Source organism: Zootoca vivipara, chromosome 4 (genome assembly GCF_965207765.1).
Source record: "Zootoca vivipara chromosome 4, rZooViv2.hap1.1, whole genome shotgun sequence".
NCBI classification, from domain to species: domain Eukaryota; kingdom Metazoa; phylum Chordata; class Lepidosauria; order Squamata; family Lacertidae; genus Zootoca; species Zootoca vivipara.
Genome location: NC_142587.1, coordinates 29932199 through 29951175, shown reverse-complemented (window position 1 = coordinate 29951175; position 18977 = coordinate 29932199). Strand labels below are relative to the sequence as shown.

General features: G+C 41.3%; 1 protein-coding gene across 5 annotated transcripts in view; it reads right to left on the bottom strand.

Moving 5' to 3' along the window:
• Positions 1–18977, bottom strand: part of AFF3 (ALF transcription elongation factor 3) — a 221233-nt gene that overhangs the window by 172445 nt on the left and 29811 nt on the right. For 3 of the 5 annotated variants that reach the window (XM_035114249.3, XM_035114250.3, XM_035114251.3), the window contains exons 2-3: positions 11379–11499; positions 6733–7521 (exon numbers count right to left, since the gene is read on the bottom strand). In XM_035114249.3, coding sequence (XP_034970140.3) covers positions 6733–7521; positions 11379–11499 — 910 coding nt within the window. Of the gene's footprint in view, positions 1–6732; positions 7522–10369; positions 10544–11378; positions 11500–18977 lie in introns of all 5 variants that reach the window. The other 2 variants (XM_088668625.1, XM_088668626.1) reach the window with 1 other exon arrangement.

Genomic DNA, 18977 nt, shown 5'->3' with positions numbered 1-18977 from the left:
CATAAATTTCTCAGCAGTAAACAGCGCTTCTTCCCCTCCTTCTGAAGTATGTCCATAGATTTAAGCCTAATTATCTTCTTTAACCATGGAAATCCCCGCCATGCAGATTAGCGTCCGGGAGTCCTGGCCCTCGTAAGTGCTCAGCCCAAGCTCCCCCCACTCCAAAAACAGTCGGAGTGGGTCTGGGGGCATCGCGGGCCAGCGGCCCCTCTCCGTAACCCCCGGAGAGGGTAGGGGGTTGCCATTTACTCCCCTAGCAACCGCCAAATTCCTTACGAAGGTCAGAGAGATGGAAAACAGGTCCGCCATTCCTGCAGGCGGAAACCGGAACCGCGCAGAAGCGATTTTCGGTGCCACGGACATGCGCAGACGCGATATCCGATGTCGCAAGAAACACAAGCGAATAGTAAAGAGAATCCGCACAAGGGATGCTGACACAAAACCCCGTACATACATTAAGTAGAAGAGAAACTTTGCCACCTGACCCCTGTCAATGATTCATTCCCCGTGTTTGTATTCATGGGATTGTTGTCTATCACATGACAGTGTATGTTTACATTCCACAGAGTCAGACGTGACGGAAACAGGATGTTTGTGTTACTATGTTTCCTGAAGTGGGACTATTGTCTATATTGACTATATGCCCCCCTCCACCTCTTTCCTCCTTTTCTTCCTAAGGTAACACTAATGTATCAACAAATGAAACTGATCTGTAGAAAATGTAACTTTAAAAAAGAGACATTGCACATACTTTTGTAAACCAAGAAATCTTTAATAAAAATACGTAATTTAAAAAAAAAATAGGAAGGAGAGAGGGACACTGCTTTTTTTTGTTTTTGTTTATCTGTTTGTTTTTAGGGTTGTGGGAGTGCCTAGGCTTGAGAAATCCTGAAACCAGTAGGAAAGTTTATACGAACTAAGTTAGCTGATCCAAGTTCCCCTGCACCAGTACTCAGTTTGCACTGAGTGGAAATCGAAAGAGAGTAGAAGAACTTTCTCCTTCATTTATTTTTCAAAATCTGTAGCTAGCAGTCTTGGGGCCAGAGTTGCTGGCCTTAACATTAGGTATATTGAGGCAGCTGCCTTACGCAAAACATTTTAGGTGTAAAGAAAGGGCAGCAAAACGTTGCTTAATTGATTTCTTATTGTTGTATTTTTACTGCCTGGAAGGAAAAGAAGTGCTTATGAGATTTTGTGCCTCAAGTGCCAAAATAATTAGGGTAGCCTCAGAAAATATGCACAGTGACCATGCCACACCATACATTTAAAGCATCCCCCCCCAAGAATCCCGAGAACCATAGTTTGCTAAGAGTGCTAGGAACTGTAGCTCTGTGAGGGGGAAACTACAAACGCCAGTATTCTTTGGGGATTATAAAAGTGCTATAAACATATTTTAACCGTATGGTGAGAATGTGACCTTAGCATGGGGGCAAGGCACCAACTGCTCCTGCTCCTCAGGAAGTAGAATGACTTGGGCCGGCCCTGTCTATAGCTATGCTAGGCATTGTGGTGGCAGATTAATATGTTGTATCACCACCAAGAGGGTGGGAACCATTTAAAGCACAGCATGAGGGGACAGGAGTTTTGCTCTCACTGGGCTCCAAGACCATAAGTAACCCAAATCTGTAGAAAAAAATACTGGGGTGTGTGTGGTCATTTTGAGGGGAAGCTTTGGCAGCTACCCCTTTCCACTGGCATAAACTGATATTTAAATCAATACTTCCCATTCAGAGTTATCCAAGCTGGATTGTGCTGTCATATCATCTAGCTTGCTCCTTATTTCAGAGAGTCGCAGTTTCACTATACACAGCTTTATATAGCTGGGTGTTTTTTTCCTGCAGTATATCTGAGAAATTCCTGCTCCATCTGTTTTACAGTCTGTCCAATGTACTGAGGGAGAGCAGTAAGTTATGTCCATAGGTGCACCATAATTTCTAATGTACAAGTGCCATGAAATTATCAGTGTAGATTTATATACTCAGGGTCACACAGTGAACTGGGTTCTGAACAGTTTCTTAATTGAGAAAGACAAAAAGTAATCAAGAGCCGAGGAAAGGTCAGCAGTTTTATGTGATACTCCTAAGATATGTCTTGACATTAACAGGTTCACATAATATGGCATTTCAAATAAATGTCTAGGCTCAGCATGTTCTCCAACTTTTGCTACTGCAAATTATGTTCTTCAAAATATAGAGTGGCAAACCATGGAGGAGAGGAGCAAATGTACAGTGAACCTTCCAAAGAACCATTTGTGAAAAAGGGAATTATCAAAAATTAAAAACTGTATTAGAAATTGGTCTGTGTTTCCTTTTGGAAGTTAAATGCAATGGTTTATTTTCTAAAGTACACTCTAAACTACAAATGCCCCTTCATGGATCAATGCCTTGTCGTGGCGAAGGGGCTTGAATAACTCAGAGAAGCTATGAGCTATGCCATGCAGGGCCACCCAAGATGGACAGGTCATAGTGGAGAGTTTTGACTAAACGTGATCCACCTGGAGAAGGAACTGGCAAGCCACTCCAGTATCCCTGCCAAGAAAACTCCATGGACAAAGACAGACAGTGTTCTCGAAGCTACGAACATGAGTTTGACCAAACTGCGGGAGGCAGTGCAAGACAGGAGTGCCTGGTGTGCTACGGTCCATGGGGTCACGAAGAGTCGGACACGACTAAACGACTAAACAACAACAAAACTACAAATGATAACTTTGCACAAGGAGGACAAATAGTTTATGGACTGATATTATCACAGTAATCACAAATGTCCACTCGGAATAATACTTAGGATGTCATATTATCCAGCTTATATATTCTGGCAGCCTATACCCTGATTTGAGATGGCACAGGCAAGTGCTGAAACATTACAACTGGTAAATGGCATATGTCGCACCCCAGAAATCTGAGGGATGCTCCAAAAAAATTGATTAAGCAGAAATTGTCAGGATATTTCCATTCAATTTTACAACGGAAAGGAACATGATTCCATAATGGTGAAGGGGAAAGAGTAGACTGCTCCAACTAGATGGACCCAGTGCTTTTTTTTCTGGGGGGATGCAGGGGGGCGCATACCCCTAAACATTTTGTGAATCTAAGTTTGGCCTCATTGAGGGGCAGCATTTCAATATGAGTAGGAAAATAAGAGTAGCCCTAAACATTTTTTTTTAAAAAAAAGCACTGGATGGACCTATGATTCTACTTTTGCTGCTGTTCCTACTGATGACGTTCATGCACACATAGGAACATAAGGAGCTAAATTATACCAAGTTAGACCATTGGCCCATTGCATTGTCAACATTGGCTGGCAGGAGCGTAGCATAGGTACTTACACATTCACAGTGAAAGGTCAGCAAGGGAATGGAGGACCTGCTAAGGTTGTGAAGGGCAGTGGGTATTAAGCATTCATACGACCAACTGGCAGGGCCAGCTCGCCCATGAAGTGGACTAAGGCAGCCACCTCAGGCGGCAGAATCCCACAAGGCAGCGTTCCCGCTGGTGCCCCACCCACCCCTGTTGCCATGCAACCCTGGTAAGCAAGGCTTCAGGGAAGGGGCTGTGGTACCTTTCCAATTTGCCTCAGGCAGTTAAATGGGATGGGTCACCTCTGCCAACTGGTGCCTGTGCCTTTGACTGGCTCGTCTCTGTGTCTTGTTCCTTGCTCTGTCTTAAAAAAAAATATGGGGGGAAATCCCCTGATTGTGGCTACTGTTGATGGTTAGTGGTAAAAGACAGCAACCATACTAGGCAAGGATTTAATTTAGGGGTGCCCAAACTTTTTTCAAAGAGGGCCAGATTTGATGAAGTGAACATGCGTGAGGGCCAACCAAAGTTGTTGAGCTTTCTTTACATTTTTACCCCAAAGTTGTTGAGCTTTTTTAAGGATTTTACCCCAGGACATATACTGCCACAGGGGCCGGATTAAATTGACCGGATTAGGCCCCCGAAACAGACTTTGGACATGCCTGATTTAATTATTGCCTGCTTACTGACTTATTTAGACTCACCTAGATGAGGTATCTAGATGTGGCTTGCCCCAGTGTAATAAAATATTCTGGGATGTTTGCTCTGTGAAAAACAAACAAGCCTGACAACTAATTTACCGTATCTAATCCTGGCTCAGGATATGATTTCTTGGGCTTGGATCAAACTTGATGATAGCATGAGCAGGTGGAACTTCTACTCCCATAAGATAAGTGTTCCCCATTTAATTCAATTCCACTTTCCAGTTACATCCTTGCTCTTGTGTCATTCCATGCCATTCCAAAGGATGCCCTAATCTTCAGGAATTGTCACCTGAGGGCACAGAGGGCTACAGAATAAATAGGAAGGTTAGATATATGAACTTTTGAGTTTGTTGCCTAGGATACATTCAAGTGATAGCTGCTGTTCCTAAAACTGGCAGTGTTCATAAACTCTTATGTAAACTGCATACAGTATAGGAAAACCATGACAAAAATAACTCCAATAAAAAAACAGGAAAAAATAGTTCTTTAAAAAACTAATGCAATTTAATCACCAAGTTATTTATGGTATGTGTAATATTCTAATTTTAATGTCAAAATTCTAAAGACATTAACACAGAATTAAAAGATCCAATAAATATGACCCCAGTTTTAATATATAGGACTGGCCAGTTGATGTCTATATTATGAATTGATGTGGACTATAAAAGGAATTCATCAATAAAAATAGGTTGTAAAATGTTTCCCAAGCCAGCAACTGCCACAAAATGACTGAAGTTCGCTGGGAAAAAGAACAATTACATAGATTTTCTGACTAAGGAGAGCCTCATTTGTCACACTGGAAGTTGACCTAACAAAATAAAGAGTACAACCTAATTAACACGTGCATTTATAAATTTCCCCTCAATTCTCCAGCCCTAAACAGACTTATGAGGGAGCATGACCCACTGAACATAATGCTACTTAGTAGGTAAGTTCAGTACAATTCTTTACATGTCTAAAAATACAAGTGCATTTTTTTGGGGGGGGTAGTGCATGTCTTGAGTCCAGACATTGGATCTTGGCTTTTTTAATCTACCAAGAACAATACATGAATCATAAGTTCAAGATCAAAGAGAATGGATGCATCTTTAGCAAATAATTTTAGAAGAGCTATACTGGAAACAAGTGTCTCTCTATGGCCTATTTTATACTGCAAGATGTTTCTGTTCAGCACTTCAGACCTTCATCATTCTAGTAATATAATTCATAAGCCGCTTACAATAAAATTCTAAATGTGAAACAGCAGCACTTGAGATGAGAGGCTATCATTTACACTGAGAAGTAGGATGATTTCTGAAAGGTCCAGGAGGTCGGATATGAATTCTGATTAATGCTGATGAAACTGACTCCTAAAAATTAAATCCTGAACGAACACTTGATACCTTTATACATAACAGACAGCTAGGGTATTCTCATTAAAACAATTTCTGCAAAAATTACTTTAAGATTCTCTTTATGTCTTGATATTGAGAACCTTCAAAAGCTGATTAACAATATTAAATGAAGAACTAAACTGCATAGGAAATCAACCTTTCCTGCATATTTAAAAATAATGGCCTATAATTTGCATTCAAGTGCTATTTTATTGCCTGTGGATAGGAAAACCTCGAGAGGAGAAATGGAAGAGGAACTTGTTTTGTACAGAATCAACAACATACTGTATATTTCCAATAATCCTATTGGGAGGAGGGTTATTGGTTTGTTCCTGTTCTTGTTTTTATTATGCCTTTTATGTTCCCATATATTTTTGTTTTCTTTCTCTATGACCCAATCAAGCTCCCATTTTACATCACAGTATTAATCTTCCAGCCTTTGGACAATAGCCCACTCTTTGTTGTGACAGTACCAATATTTCTAAGCCATGTAAAGGTAAAGGTAAAGGGACTGACCATTAGGTCCAGTCGTGACCGACTCTGGGGTTGAGGCACTCATCTCGCTTTATTGGCCGAGGGAGCCGGCGTACAGCTTCCGGGTCATGTGGCCAGCATGACAAAGCTGCTTCTGGTGAACCAGAGCAGCACACGGAAACGCTGTTTACCTTCCCGCTGTAGTGGCACCTATTTATCTACTTACACTTTGACATGCTTTCGAACTGCTAGGTTGGCAGGAGCTGTGACCGAGCAACGGGAGCTCACCCTGTCGCGGGGATTCGAACCGCTGACCTTCTGATCGGCAAGCCCTAGGCTCTGTGGTTTAACCCACAGCACTACCCGCGCAGCTGGAGCCAATTGCTACTCCAGCTGCAACCACAATTTGCTGTTTGAGTGCTGACAGAACCTGTTCATCTCCGGCTCTCATCTACACATCCAGATGTACAATGCTATTAGAAAGAAAGACATCTATATCCTTTGAACCACGGCACTGTCTTCTTACCAGCCAACCCCTGTCCCATTTCAGAGTTTAAATGCTGCTATTCATTGACCACCATTACATAGGTGTGAAGAAATAGTCAATCAACTAAAATCCATTTTCAATTGGGATTAGTAATGAAGTCACTGGAAATCATACAATTCAAGCACTAAAAGAGAGCGGACCAAATGGGAACCAAAACTGTAGATATGTGACTAGCTAAGTAGGCTGTTGAGACAATTGCAAATTTGAAGAATGACGTGAAAATGCAGTGCAAAGTATAGTTCCTAGGAGAAAAAAAGTCAATGTAGGATTTCTGCCTCAGTGTTTTGAAAGTGATTAATAGTACATTAACGGCACGTGGAAAGCTCTGTTGCACTTACCTCTTCTGGTTTGGGAATATTAAATTTTGTCAGTTTTGACTTTGTCCTAGCTGAGTCAGCTTTGGCAGAAGGAATTCCTCTATATGAGGTGCAGAGCAGGCTAGTTTCAGCTGGCACCTTCAATCTTGGAGACTCCTCAGGAGCTTGATCTTGACCATCCATTGGCCTTACATATGCTGTTGGTTTCTGCTGAACTATACTGGGCTTCGAAGCAAGAGAAGGAGGAAAGTTCTGCACACAGTGCCCATTGCTATGCATAGCTGGCCTCTCCTGAGCCTGAGCTCCACCTTCTCCACCAAAACTCAGTTTTGACGGCTGCTGTTGTGTTCTGCTGTTGTCCCCAAGTGAAGACGATAAAGGACCTTGGGCAACACTCGACGGAGATGGTGATGAGGGATTGGATGCATAATGTGTAATCTTTTCTAAACTGTTCTTTTGGCTAACCGTTTTAAAGTCGTTATTGTGTGAATCCAGCAATCCATGTCTATGTTTGCTTCCTCTTTGCTGGTTCTCCAGAGTGTGCCCAGACTTCTGCCAACCCATTGCAGTGTTCTTGCTCAACTGCCCAGAAAGTGCCGCTGGTAAGGAAGATGGAGAAGCGTGAGTGTGGGGCTTTGTGTCAGCAATGAAGTGTTCCTCAGCTTTGTTCACAGACGTTTGTGAGATACACGGCTTTGGAACACCAACAAGGTGGCTTTGATTGGATCGATCAGTCAGCAGTTCTTTCATCTCATCGTAGTTGCCCAGGGTATTCTGGATACGGCTGGAGAGCTCGTCCCCTTTGTTAGTCTGTAAAGCAAGGAAGCAAGAATAATTTTAAATTATCATCTTGTAACAAAATTGAAAGTAGCCACCATGTTGGTCTGTAGCATCAAGAATAACAAAGAATCTTGTGGCACCTTAAGGAATAGCAAAGGAAATCATCATGAATATGCAACAGTTCAGAAGCACATTAAATGAAGAATCACATAAAATGTTTTGTTTTGTGATGATGCAAAAAGGTTTTCAATTTACTCTGAACATAGAAAGCTAGAGCCTAGAACATGGAAAGCTTCAGGGTATATATTATGCATATTACAAATGTATCACTTGTATTTAATACATTTTTTCCAAGCATATCATATTGGAAACAGAAAAAAGTTTTTATTTTTTTTAAATTGAAGTCAAAGCAATACAATCAAAATAGTAGAATTACAAATAAAAAACTAACAAACAGCAGCAAAGTATAAGTGGAAGAGATAAATCAGGTAAAAGTAGAGTACTTAAGACCATTAGGAAAGCCACATTTCTTGTTATACCATGGAGAGGAAGTCCTATGTGTCTGTATTTGTGGTATATATATGACAAAATCCCACCAAACAGCATAATATTTTTCAGGATCCTCTGAACCTTTGAAAAAATGTAATTTATGAGTTATTTTTCAGCTAGTGCTAAACTCCACATATTTTTATACCACAGTGTGAGTCACAAGTCCTGTAAGGTTTTCCATTTTAGGACAACTGAAGTTCTGGCAGACACCAGCATCGATGTCAAGAGTTCCTGAAAGTTGAACCCTTTCAGCTGATCATCCCAAAGATTTAGTAAACAAATCTGCAGTGAACTTGGAATGGGACATTTGAATATTGTCAAATATTAGGCCCACTATTGTCTAGAATCTAAATACCTGTGGGCAGTCCCACCATTATTGGGAAAAGGTGACTCCTTTTTCCACAGCCTCTTCAACAATTCTGAGAATATTGTGATGTCATGGACAATTGTTAACTATACAGTGGTACCACTGGTTAAGAACTTAATTCTTTCTGGAGGTCCGTTCTTAACCTGAAACTGTTCTTAACCTGAGACACCACTTTAGCTAATGGGGCCTCCTGCTGCCACCGCGCTGCCGGAGCATGATTTCTGTTCTCATCCTGAAGCAAAGTTCTTAACCCGAGGTACTATTTCTGGGTTAGTGGAGTCTGTAACCTGAAGCATTTGTAACCCGAGGTACCACTGTACTGAATGATTTCCATGAAATGTTACTAGTACTCCAAGAAGCTGCCAGCATGCGACAGCGGCCACACCCCAGCAGCGCCTTTGACTGGCCAGCTAAACCAGGTGAGGGTAGTTGATGGGTCTCAAAAGCTTGGTGAGTTAGGGACTTCCACTGCATGTTGTGACAAGCTCCAGCAGATTTGAGTGGGCAAGTTCAATAGTGAGTCCAATGGTCAAGAAGGCGGTTTCTGCATGTGCTGCAGAGGGAAGTGAGGGGCAAATGAGGCTTGTCAACCTGGGAAGGTAGCCCATCTAGGAGAAGGAAAACTCTGATCCTAAAGCTCTGCTGCCTTGCAGGACATCTTTGGGAGAAGAAAACGCTAAGGAGCAAATCTGAAGTCCCTAAGATAGTTGGGATGGTGCCTTGTATGCCTCCTTCTGACATCCAAGATGGTGCCAAATGTATTGCTCTGTTTCCTTTGGACCACAGCAGTATGGCTGAGAGTGGGGTCTTGTTGTCTGGGCAGCCCAGGATCTCTATACACAGTGCCCAGGCTTGCACACCATGTAGTTTGGTACTTTGGTACTGCTAATGCAGTGGTTTCACTTCATCCCAGGAAGCGCACTCTGTTGTCTCTTGATAAAGACAGGTGCCAACAACTAGGTACTGATCTAATTCTAAAACACTTTTTAAAAACACATTTGAATTTAACGCTGCTCCACCTTTCATGTACTCTGAAAAATAAACATCTAAAAACTCAATGAGACATCAATATTAATGCATGCTTTGTGAGACCAGTTCATTATGGTAGACTACAAAAAAGTATATCCTGCAGCCTATAGCTAATGACCAATTAAAGTAGGACATACAAAATAATTTACCGTATGTGGTCGCTTTTACTGAACAAAATTAATACAGTGCTGTGTAATTTGAAATTACTAATTGGCAAGCAACTTGAAGAAAACTCAGTTGTTACTAGAAAATAATACAGTTTTATTACGACACATATAAAACCCCAGAAGAGCCTACTCTCTTTTGATAAAATAACTTGTTGAGTGGGCAAGGAAAATCTTGTTAATAAATCTGAACTGTAGCAAGACTTTTGACCTATCCCTCATGTGATTTCTTAAAAAGAAAGATATTGATATACATTTGATAGATTGGGGGGGGGGGGTTGTTGTCAGTCACCTGTCATCATCACAATGACACCAGGTGACCCATTTTTACATAGTGCTGTACATAGTGCTGATTGCCTTGAAAATCAGCTGATTGTTGACACATGCAAAGTTCTGCACACAGGACTTTGCAGGTGCAGTTGGTCAGTGGTATCTGCCCCCCACCCTTTGGTCCAGACATGCATTTACCTGCCCTGCATCCGACATATATGGCATCAGGTATAGAGAGCAGGTGGTGGAAATGGCTTGGCTGGGTCAAGCTGAGGTATTTGTGTGGCTGATGGGGCTAATTACGCCCACAGCCAGAGATTTCCCCCTAATTGGATTAGAATGACCTGCCATAGAGCAGCTAATGTATTTGGTGTGGGGAGGGGAAAGGAAATGAGCATTAAGGCACACCACATTGGCTATCCCATTCAATTATTAGACCAGAAGGCAGTATTGCAAGCTCAGCTGGGAGAGCAGCACAGGTGGGTGGCCCATCAGTTACCGTAGGTGAGGTGGAGGGAGGTGTCCAAGAAGGACCAGGCTTGTTTTCACTCCAGCATGAAGGACCTCAAGCCATCTCCTCTGGTTCTGACTCAGCTCACAACCAGCCATTGTGTTCTAGTGGCATCAACTTCCAGTCAACATGGCTCAGCTTGTTCATTAACAGCTAGCAGCTCTGCCCAAGAACAAACAACAGTTTTTGGTTGTCGGATATGGTGACATTCAATATTGTCATGAATGATATGGATAAAGGAGTAGGTGACCCCCTTTACAAGCCCATAAAATGGAAGAGACTACAAAATTAAAAATTTCTAAGCATCCCACTTTGAGGGCAGGTTAGCAATAGAATAAGCTGTCAGCTGTTTTTCTCTGGAAGTTTTCAAAAAAAGGTTAGACAAGCATCTGTAAGGGACACTTTCAATATAGATTATTCTGTTCCCTTGCCAACAAAGGTCCGTATAGTTAAAGCTATGGTTTTCCCAGTAGTGATGTATGGAAGTGAGAGCTGGACCATAAAGAAGGCTGATTGCCGAAGAATTGATGCTTTTGAATTATGGTGCTGGAGGAGACTCTTGAGAGTGCCATGGACTGCAAGAAAATCAAACCTATCCATTCTGAAGGAAATCAGCCCTGAGTGCTCACTGGAAGGACAGATCCTGAAGCTGAGGCTCTAATACTTTGGCCACCTCATGAGAAGAGAAGACTCCCTGGAAAAGACCCTGATGTTGGGAAAGATGGAGGGCACTAGGAGAAGGGGATGACAGAGGACAAGATGGTTGGACAGTGTTCTCGAAGCTACAAACATGAGTTCGACCAAACTGCGGGAGGCAGTGGAAGACAGGAGTGCCTGGTGTGCTATGGTCCATGGTGTCACGAAGAGTCGGACACGACTAAACGACTAAACAACAACAACAAATTGTCTTACCTGCAGGTAACAATTGGGGAGCAACAATCAAACAACAGGGAGGAAAATTGGGGGAATATATATATATATACATATATGCATATACCTTGTATGGCTCACTGAAGAGGGAGTAACTGTTATTAAATATGGCATCTTCGTGCTGGGTCTCCTGGTTTCTCCTTTCCCATTCTTTCCTACGCAGCATATTTCTGTCAGGGTCATAGACACTGCACCAAAAGAAAAGCAGAAAACTAGAATTAAGGCAACAAACCCTGGGTGGCCATAACTCTATAGTGAAGGGTGAATTAGCGAACAGGTGACAAAGAAAACAAGAACAGGAATGTGACGGATGCCATTCCAATAAGGAAATTCAAGTCCACCACACAAACACACACACTCACCCAGTTTCTGGAGGGATGAGATATTTTGGGGACCTATGTGGAACAAGTGAAATGAAACAGGGCAAGTGTCAAAGCATCTTTGACAAAGAAAAAAAGAGGGGTTGCTTTTTAAAGTGCACAATAAACAGTAATGCACCTTCCTCTGGTCTCCATTAATCAGCTGTGGTCATGAAAATACAAACGAAACTACTGGAGTTACTTTAGCCTGGCCTTTTTGCCAACCAACTAGAATTGGAGGATTGAAAGAAAACAACCACCCCAGCCAAGACATTCTTGTTGTTAGTCCCCCATATACAGGTGAAACTCGGAAAATTAGAATACCATCAAAAAGTGCATTTATTTCATTAATGCAACTTTTTTTTTAAAATTTTTACAAATGCTTTCTTTTGGAAATTCCACAGTAATAAAATAAATAGTTACAATAATACAAAAATAAACATCGCTATTACATTTCATTAATTACATTCTATTTATAACTGGCCCGCCTAACGACAAATAATTACAATTACAACAAATAAAGGCTTGACATATCTTACGTTGCATGTCATGCATCTATCTCATATATTGGTTTCACCTTTTAAGCTGCGTTACTGAAATACTGTAAATGCACTTTTTGACGATATTCTAATTTTACGAGTTTCACCTGTATGGAGTGATATGACTTGTGGCTGTGCACTAAGACATCACAGAGCTGGTGGTGGCTACATCCATAGTACAGTAAGTCATGAATGTGCTGTGATGGCTGCAAGTTGTGAATACAAATGCATGAATGCTGTTCTGCTACACTGAATTCAGCCCCTTCATAAAAGGATTGACCAAGATGAAGGTGTGAAACTGCCTTATTCTGACAGCTGGTCTATGAAGTGCTTTGCACAGTGCAGAAATGAGTCTCTGTAACCTCACATCTTGCAGTGAGGGAGCAGCCAGAAGGCCTTCAGAGCTGGACCTCAGTGTCCAGGCTGAACAATGGGGGTGGAGCTGCTCCTTCGGGTATGCAGGGGCAAAGCCGTTTAGGGCTTTAAAGGTCAGCACCAACACTTCGAATTGTGCTCGGAAACGGAAATGTACTTTCACAATATTGGCCAAATGAAATAGCTTGGGAAGCAATTATTTTATTTTATTGGTAGCATTTAGTTTAGCCCCAGAAAACAAGGCTGAGAAAGACCTCTCTCTTTGATCTACTGCCTCACAAAGTACAGTACTGGGCTTGGTGGATCAATAATCTTCAGTATTCGGTAGCTTCATATATTCATATGAATAATCATTTTAATCAATACAGTAATGTTGGGTAATTATATTATTGAATAGCACAAGCACTTAGTAAGTTGTCGATTAGGCTTGCTTCTCATTATATCAGTTATATCCAACACCTTTTCTGACCAGTTTATTAATACCAATGTCATTTTCAGCTAAACAAAAATAAATAAATGATGACTATAAAGTCTGTGTTGCTAATGGCTTGTTATGATTTCCCAGAAGTGACAGCTTTACATTCTTCAGTGCTAAAAAGCATTTTGGGGAAAAAAGCATCAGCTGCCGTGCAAGAAAAACAAAGCACTAGCTTTTGATGGACTGGTGACATGATTAATAAAATGCTATACTTGGGCTGCAAGTGACTTTTTGGACTTTTCACCTAGTTTAAACAGAAGTTAATTTGAGGGTTCTGCAGTATTTTTTCCTCCATTTACAAACAGAAATGCCACAGGGCAAAGCAATTACTCTGATTTACTGTTTTGCCTTTGATTGAACATGAAGATGTAGCAGGGTCTCAAAAAAAAAGCAGCAACTTAACAAACTGTGTTTTTCCCCTCAGACAGATAAAATACCTACTATGCTGTTTCAAAGAGTTTACCTCCAGGCTGCAATGCAGAGCAAACATCAATCACTGACATGTGTCTACGATGAGATTGATGTTTACTCTCACAGCTTTTCATCTTACATCCAATAAATTACTTCTCCTTCACCAAAATGCCTGGTTAAATTTCATTTTTCACTTTGCAGCATGAGTTTTAAAACTTTAGCTCCCAGCAATTCTGAAGCTGGATTCATTTACGCTTCATCCTCCATAGCTTTTATGATTTGTACTAACCATGAAAACTGGCCATATAAACATCAATACAATCACACAGAGTCTTCTGGTAACACACGGACAGAAGCCAGATTGAGGACGAAAGGTTTTAATTGTGTTCACGATTACTCTAGGATGGTAATAAACACATTCCAACTATCTGAATACTCGGTGCATGAATCTTGCAAGCTTCATCTTGGGAAAGCAGATATATTTTCTTTATTTGTGTCCCCCCCCCTTCAAATATTTTATAATTCAAGACGACACTGCACTTTCAAGATACAACCTTTTTTTGAAATGTTTCTGAGCAACACAACTAACCTGTTTAGTGGCACGATTAGAAGGAGGTTAAATTGTCTCAACAGATCACAAGAGGATAAATCCTCAGAGGTTTTAACTTTAGTCTGCAGTTCTACTAGCCAGAACAATAAATAAATAAATTCGAATTCATGTCATAAGGCCATTTTGCAATTTTCTAAGAACCCTAGTGAGTCTTCCAATCCCTCTCAGCTTCACCTCCCCCCCCCTTCTTTAATGAACTTGCGGCAGCTTCTTTGAGAGTCATGAAGGTCAAAGATTCTGCTACCCTGAAATGTCTCCTAGGATTCATTAATGGGTATATTTTGTGCTGAGCCCACCATGGGACCTGTGTTGCTTACGCTTGCTCCTGCTCCCTGTCACTCCCTTTCAACCTGTCAATATGCACAGAAAGAGGTGCATTTCGAGTCTCTAGTGTGCTCTCCTTTAAAGAAAACTGGCTATTCACAGGCTGTCTCGAACAACCCCATTTGGTGAGGAGAGAGACAAAACTGTAGTTTTGTTCACTTTATACCATTTTAATTTGCTCCGGGTGGGGTGGGGGGTAGTAGTTCTATACAGCGTTGGAAACTCCCATTGTTCTAGGCGCGACAGGGAATTTCATTAATGCGAGCAGTTTCTGAGCTCTGGGTGCAGTACTGCGCCTAAGATTTCAGATTAAAACTGCCACTGCTGGAAGGAAAGGAGGAGCCTTTTCTACTTCCCCACTTCCAGCCACTCTCTGAAGACTGGAGAAGGTATCCTCATAAGAATATTAGGTGGGCGGGCAGGGGAAATATGTCTTCAGATGAGGACTACACCATGTGAAAAATGAACATAAGATTTTAGCTGCAATTCGTTCATTTTCAGCTTTGCATTCTTGTTATAAAAAAATGTGCCTAAAAACTCCATTGCGGTGCCCACAACCTAGATTTAAGGAGCCATTTAGCTCCTAGCTTTCATATCTGAGTTTGTAACACTGGTTCTATAATCACAGATATGTGCACACTCAAGGGTTATCAGATTGGCTCAAAAGCAATAAACACTTTGCCGTACCTTAAAGACTAACCAGTTCATTTTGTCATAAGCTTTCATGCACTACAGTTCAGCACATCAGGTGGATTTTCTTTCTTTGTGTAACAAAATTTATATACCACTCAATTCTATGTATGTATCATTCATCTATCTATCTATCTATCTATCTATCTATCTAATATCAATGAAATCCAGCTAAAACAGGTATTTTAAAACTAATTAAAATCAAAATGCATGAAGTATCATCCCAAGTTATGGGTATATAAATATATGAGGGTTTTTTGGGTGGGGAGGGAGAAGGTTGTAAAATACTGAGGTCAGAGGGAATGCAGAAAAGCACAGAGGGTGATAAGTACCTAATTAATAGTGACAACTCACAAACAGTTGGTAATGGAGACACCCTAGCACTAGTAAGTCAATTAACACATGCGAAGAAGAAGAAGAAGAAGAAGAAGAAGAAGAAGAAGAAGAAGAAGAAGAAGAAGAAGAAGAAGAAGAAGAAGAAGAAGAAGAAGAAGAAGACATGGGTGGTGTTGTGGTCTAAACCACTGAGCCTAGGGCTTGCCGATCGGAAGCCCTATCTCCCTCGCATAGGGCACCTCCTTGTAAATCTTAAATCATGGGCCAGATGATATCAGGGGAGTTGTTCCTTCAAGTACTCATGTCCCAGGCCATATAGGACCTTGTACTATAAGGGACATGGGTGGCACTGTGGGTTAAAGCACAGAGTCTAGGGCTTGCCAATCAGAAGGTCGGCGGTTCAAATCCCCGCGACGGGGTGAGCTCCCATTGCTTGGTCCCAGCTCCTGCCCACCTAGCAGTTCGAAAGCACGTCAAAGTGCAAGTAGATAAATAGGTACCGCTCCAGCAGGAAGGTAAACGGCGTTTCCGTGCGTTGCTCTGGTTTCGCCAGAAGCGGCTTAGTCATGCTGGCCACATGACTCGGAAGCTGTACGCCGGCTCCCTCGGGCCAATAAAGTGAGATGAGCGCTGCAAACCCAGAGTCGTCCACGACTGGACCTAATGGTCAGGGGTCCCTTTACCTTTGCCTTTTTAATGATCCTCCAGTCTTGGTTCAGGCCACAAGTGATAGCGCTGAACCTCTTGATGTAATTCAGTGGTTTCATGTTACAGACTCCCTTTGAAGTTTGCTCTAGAATGGCCACACTAGAGCTGTGTACATTTACTCTTCATCCAATGGACTCCCAATGTTGGTTTGGCAAGTGGTGTACATTCAACGTAAGCCGTAATCCATCCTGTATCTATCCTGTGTTGTTGTTTTTGAGAAATGCTGAATTTTGGTGTGTTTTCTCTCGAAACCAGTTTCAATCTCAGCTGATAAAAACAACAACCAAAAAACCTTCTGTGTTTTAAGCTGGTAATGTGTCCTGGGAAGTTGAAATACTCCCCACTGTCATCTGAATATTGTCTTTCCTGGTCATACTTGTGTCTTTTTTCTTTCCCTTTTTTTGCATAGAGGCTGCTTGTCCTGCCCTGTATGGTTTGACTTGGTTCATTTACTTCTGGAGTAAAAAAATTATAAAGGCAGCAACAACACAGAACTATCCATCCTCTTGCATAAAGCAAGGGATGCATAATTGCAGCTGCATGTCATATTTTATTTCCAAGGAAAGGCAAAATATGGCATTTCATTATCAATGTCAAGTGCCAGTAGCCATAAATTCTATGACTCATCAAAACTGCCTATACGTGTAACACTAACAAAGCAGCATTTCCAATTTACTGTTACTATAATGGATAATGACTGGAAGTTCATCAAAGTTAATCAAGAAAATGATGTCCATATTATGCTGTGTTGTGTTTCGCTTGACTTAAAAAGCACTTGGTATGGGGCAGACTCTGTGTGACAGATTTACTGTATTATAGACTGCATACAAATGCTTTGAAAGCAAAGCAAGCATTGTGGGTTTGAAATGTTACATACCTATACGGCTCAATGCTGTATACAATTAAGTGCTCTTAAGTTTGATGTGCCCTTAGTGGGATACTTAACTGTACCGTGAGTTCTATTCTTAGTGAATGTGTACGGTAGATACACAGAGTTCTTAAGAGATTGATATTTTGATGGCTTTGCCTACAGAAATGAAGACCTGAAGAAGAAAAAATATTTTATTTTCATTCCTTTTAAAATGTTTTATTATTACTTAATAAATCTCTGCCTCTCCCTCTCGTACACAAACCATGGACAGAGTCATAGACCTAACCAATTATAACCATTTGCTTTTTCTACTTCTTTTCTTCTCCTACCCCATCTTTTCTTTCAAGTCCTTGGTTTGAATGTAGATTGAAAAACCTATTTTCCCCCTTTTTTCAAACTCTGTTCAGCAGCATGGCTGCTGCCAGCTGACCAGGCCTGAGCCGGACAGAGGGGAAATGGGAGTTTAACTTAGTATACCAGCCTTTTTGCCTGTGTAACTTCTGTTGGGTTGCTAGGTGGTATGACCAAGCTGAACGAAGTTTGAAATGGGGTGAATCTCCCCCTGCCCAGTCCCACCCCTACCTACCACTCTCCCAGGATGCCACTTTGGGGGGGGGGGCTTACCCTGACCTTGGCTCAGCCAGCTTTGGCTGAACTGGCTAAGCTGGAATGAGGAGTGTTGGGCTGTCTGAACCCAGGCAATTTCTCCCAATTCCTTCTCACGCTTGCAACTCACACTGCACCACCTCCTGTGTTGCTCCTAATTGTCCCCCAACCCTCTAGAGAATATTTGGTGGGGTGGCAGGAGGCTGCAGCAGAGAGGGAGGGGGAACTAACAAAAACCAACTCCTTCCCCCTTCCACTCCGAAGCCTCTGTACAATCCCCAGTCCTAGGTAGTTCACAACGCTTGTCCCTTGAAATTCCCACTTCAAAATCAGTAGGTCATTTGGGGCTGCCATTATATCTGTTGATGTGTACTGGAGATGGCAGGCAGACTGACAGGGCCATCCAGAGAAAATCAGAGCCTAAAAGCTAGGCCTAAGAACCCCTCCATTGGGTCAGCTGGGGTACAAGCTAACACCTGCATTATCCTGATTAAAAATAATGCCTCCAGATAAAACAGATGACCATATTTTACTCAATCTCTGTTAAGCCTTCTGTCTAGCATGGATTCTTATGGGACTCTAATGTGCAAAATTTGATATCCTTTTGTCACATATTAAAACTGTAACTGCTTTTTGTTTGTTTGGGTATTTCCTGATGTTTCTGTGTCTGGCTTTCAATCTTCTATTAGCTGCTGTTATAAAAAGAAAGCATTTTGGCAATATTTATTTGCAGATACAAACATCAATGCAAAGCACTTAGTGGAGCAATGTATGCACTGAGGAGGCACACGGGGATTCAAATATTTTATTGCACAGTGGATATTATTACCTCTGTACCTGCTATGCATAAACCATTCTCAGTATTTTATTTCTAATACAGCAATGAACAGTTACAGTGATGACGCTACTAAATCTTTTAACAATCATGACACACTACTTGCAAAATAAATGCCTCTGGTTAATATTTAAGCTCTCCTGCATTTTGATTTCCCCTTTGTCAGTGTAGCACATGTCTTGCTACAGCATCCTGCAAAGAAATAAAGCTTGCCTCTGTGTTTATCAAAGGAAACAGGCATGAAAAATATCCTGAGCCATAAATAAAGTCATCTAAAGTCTATATTGCTCTAATTTGTCAGGAGTTGAACAAATGTTAATTATACAGCATTTAAACATTAGACTTGCTAATGTCATATTTAATTTAGAATGTTACACTGTAAATGTTTTCCCACCACGTTAATTTACACCTATTATTACAATCTCCATTATTAGGTTTATAATGAAAAAGATACTTTCTGCCACTGAAAATTTGTTTAACAGCAAAAACAATTACTAATTAGAAGACATCTTTACTTAAATTAT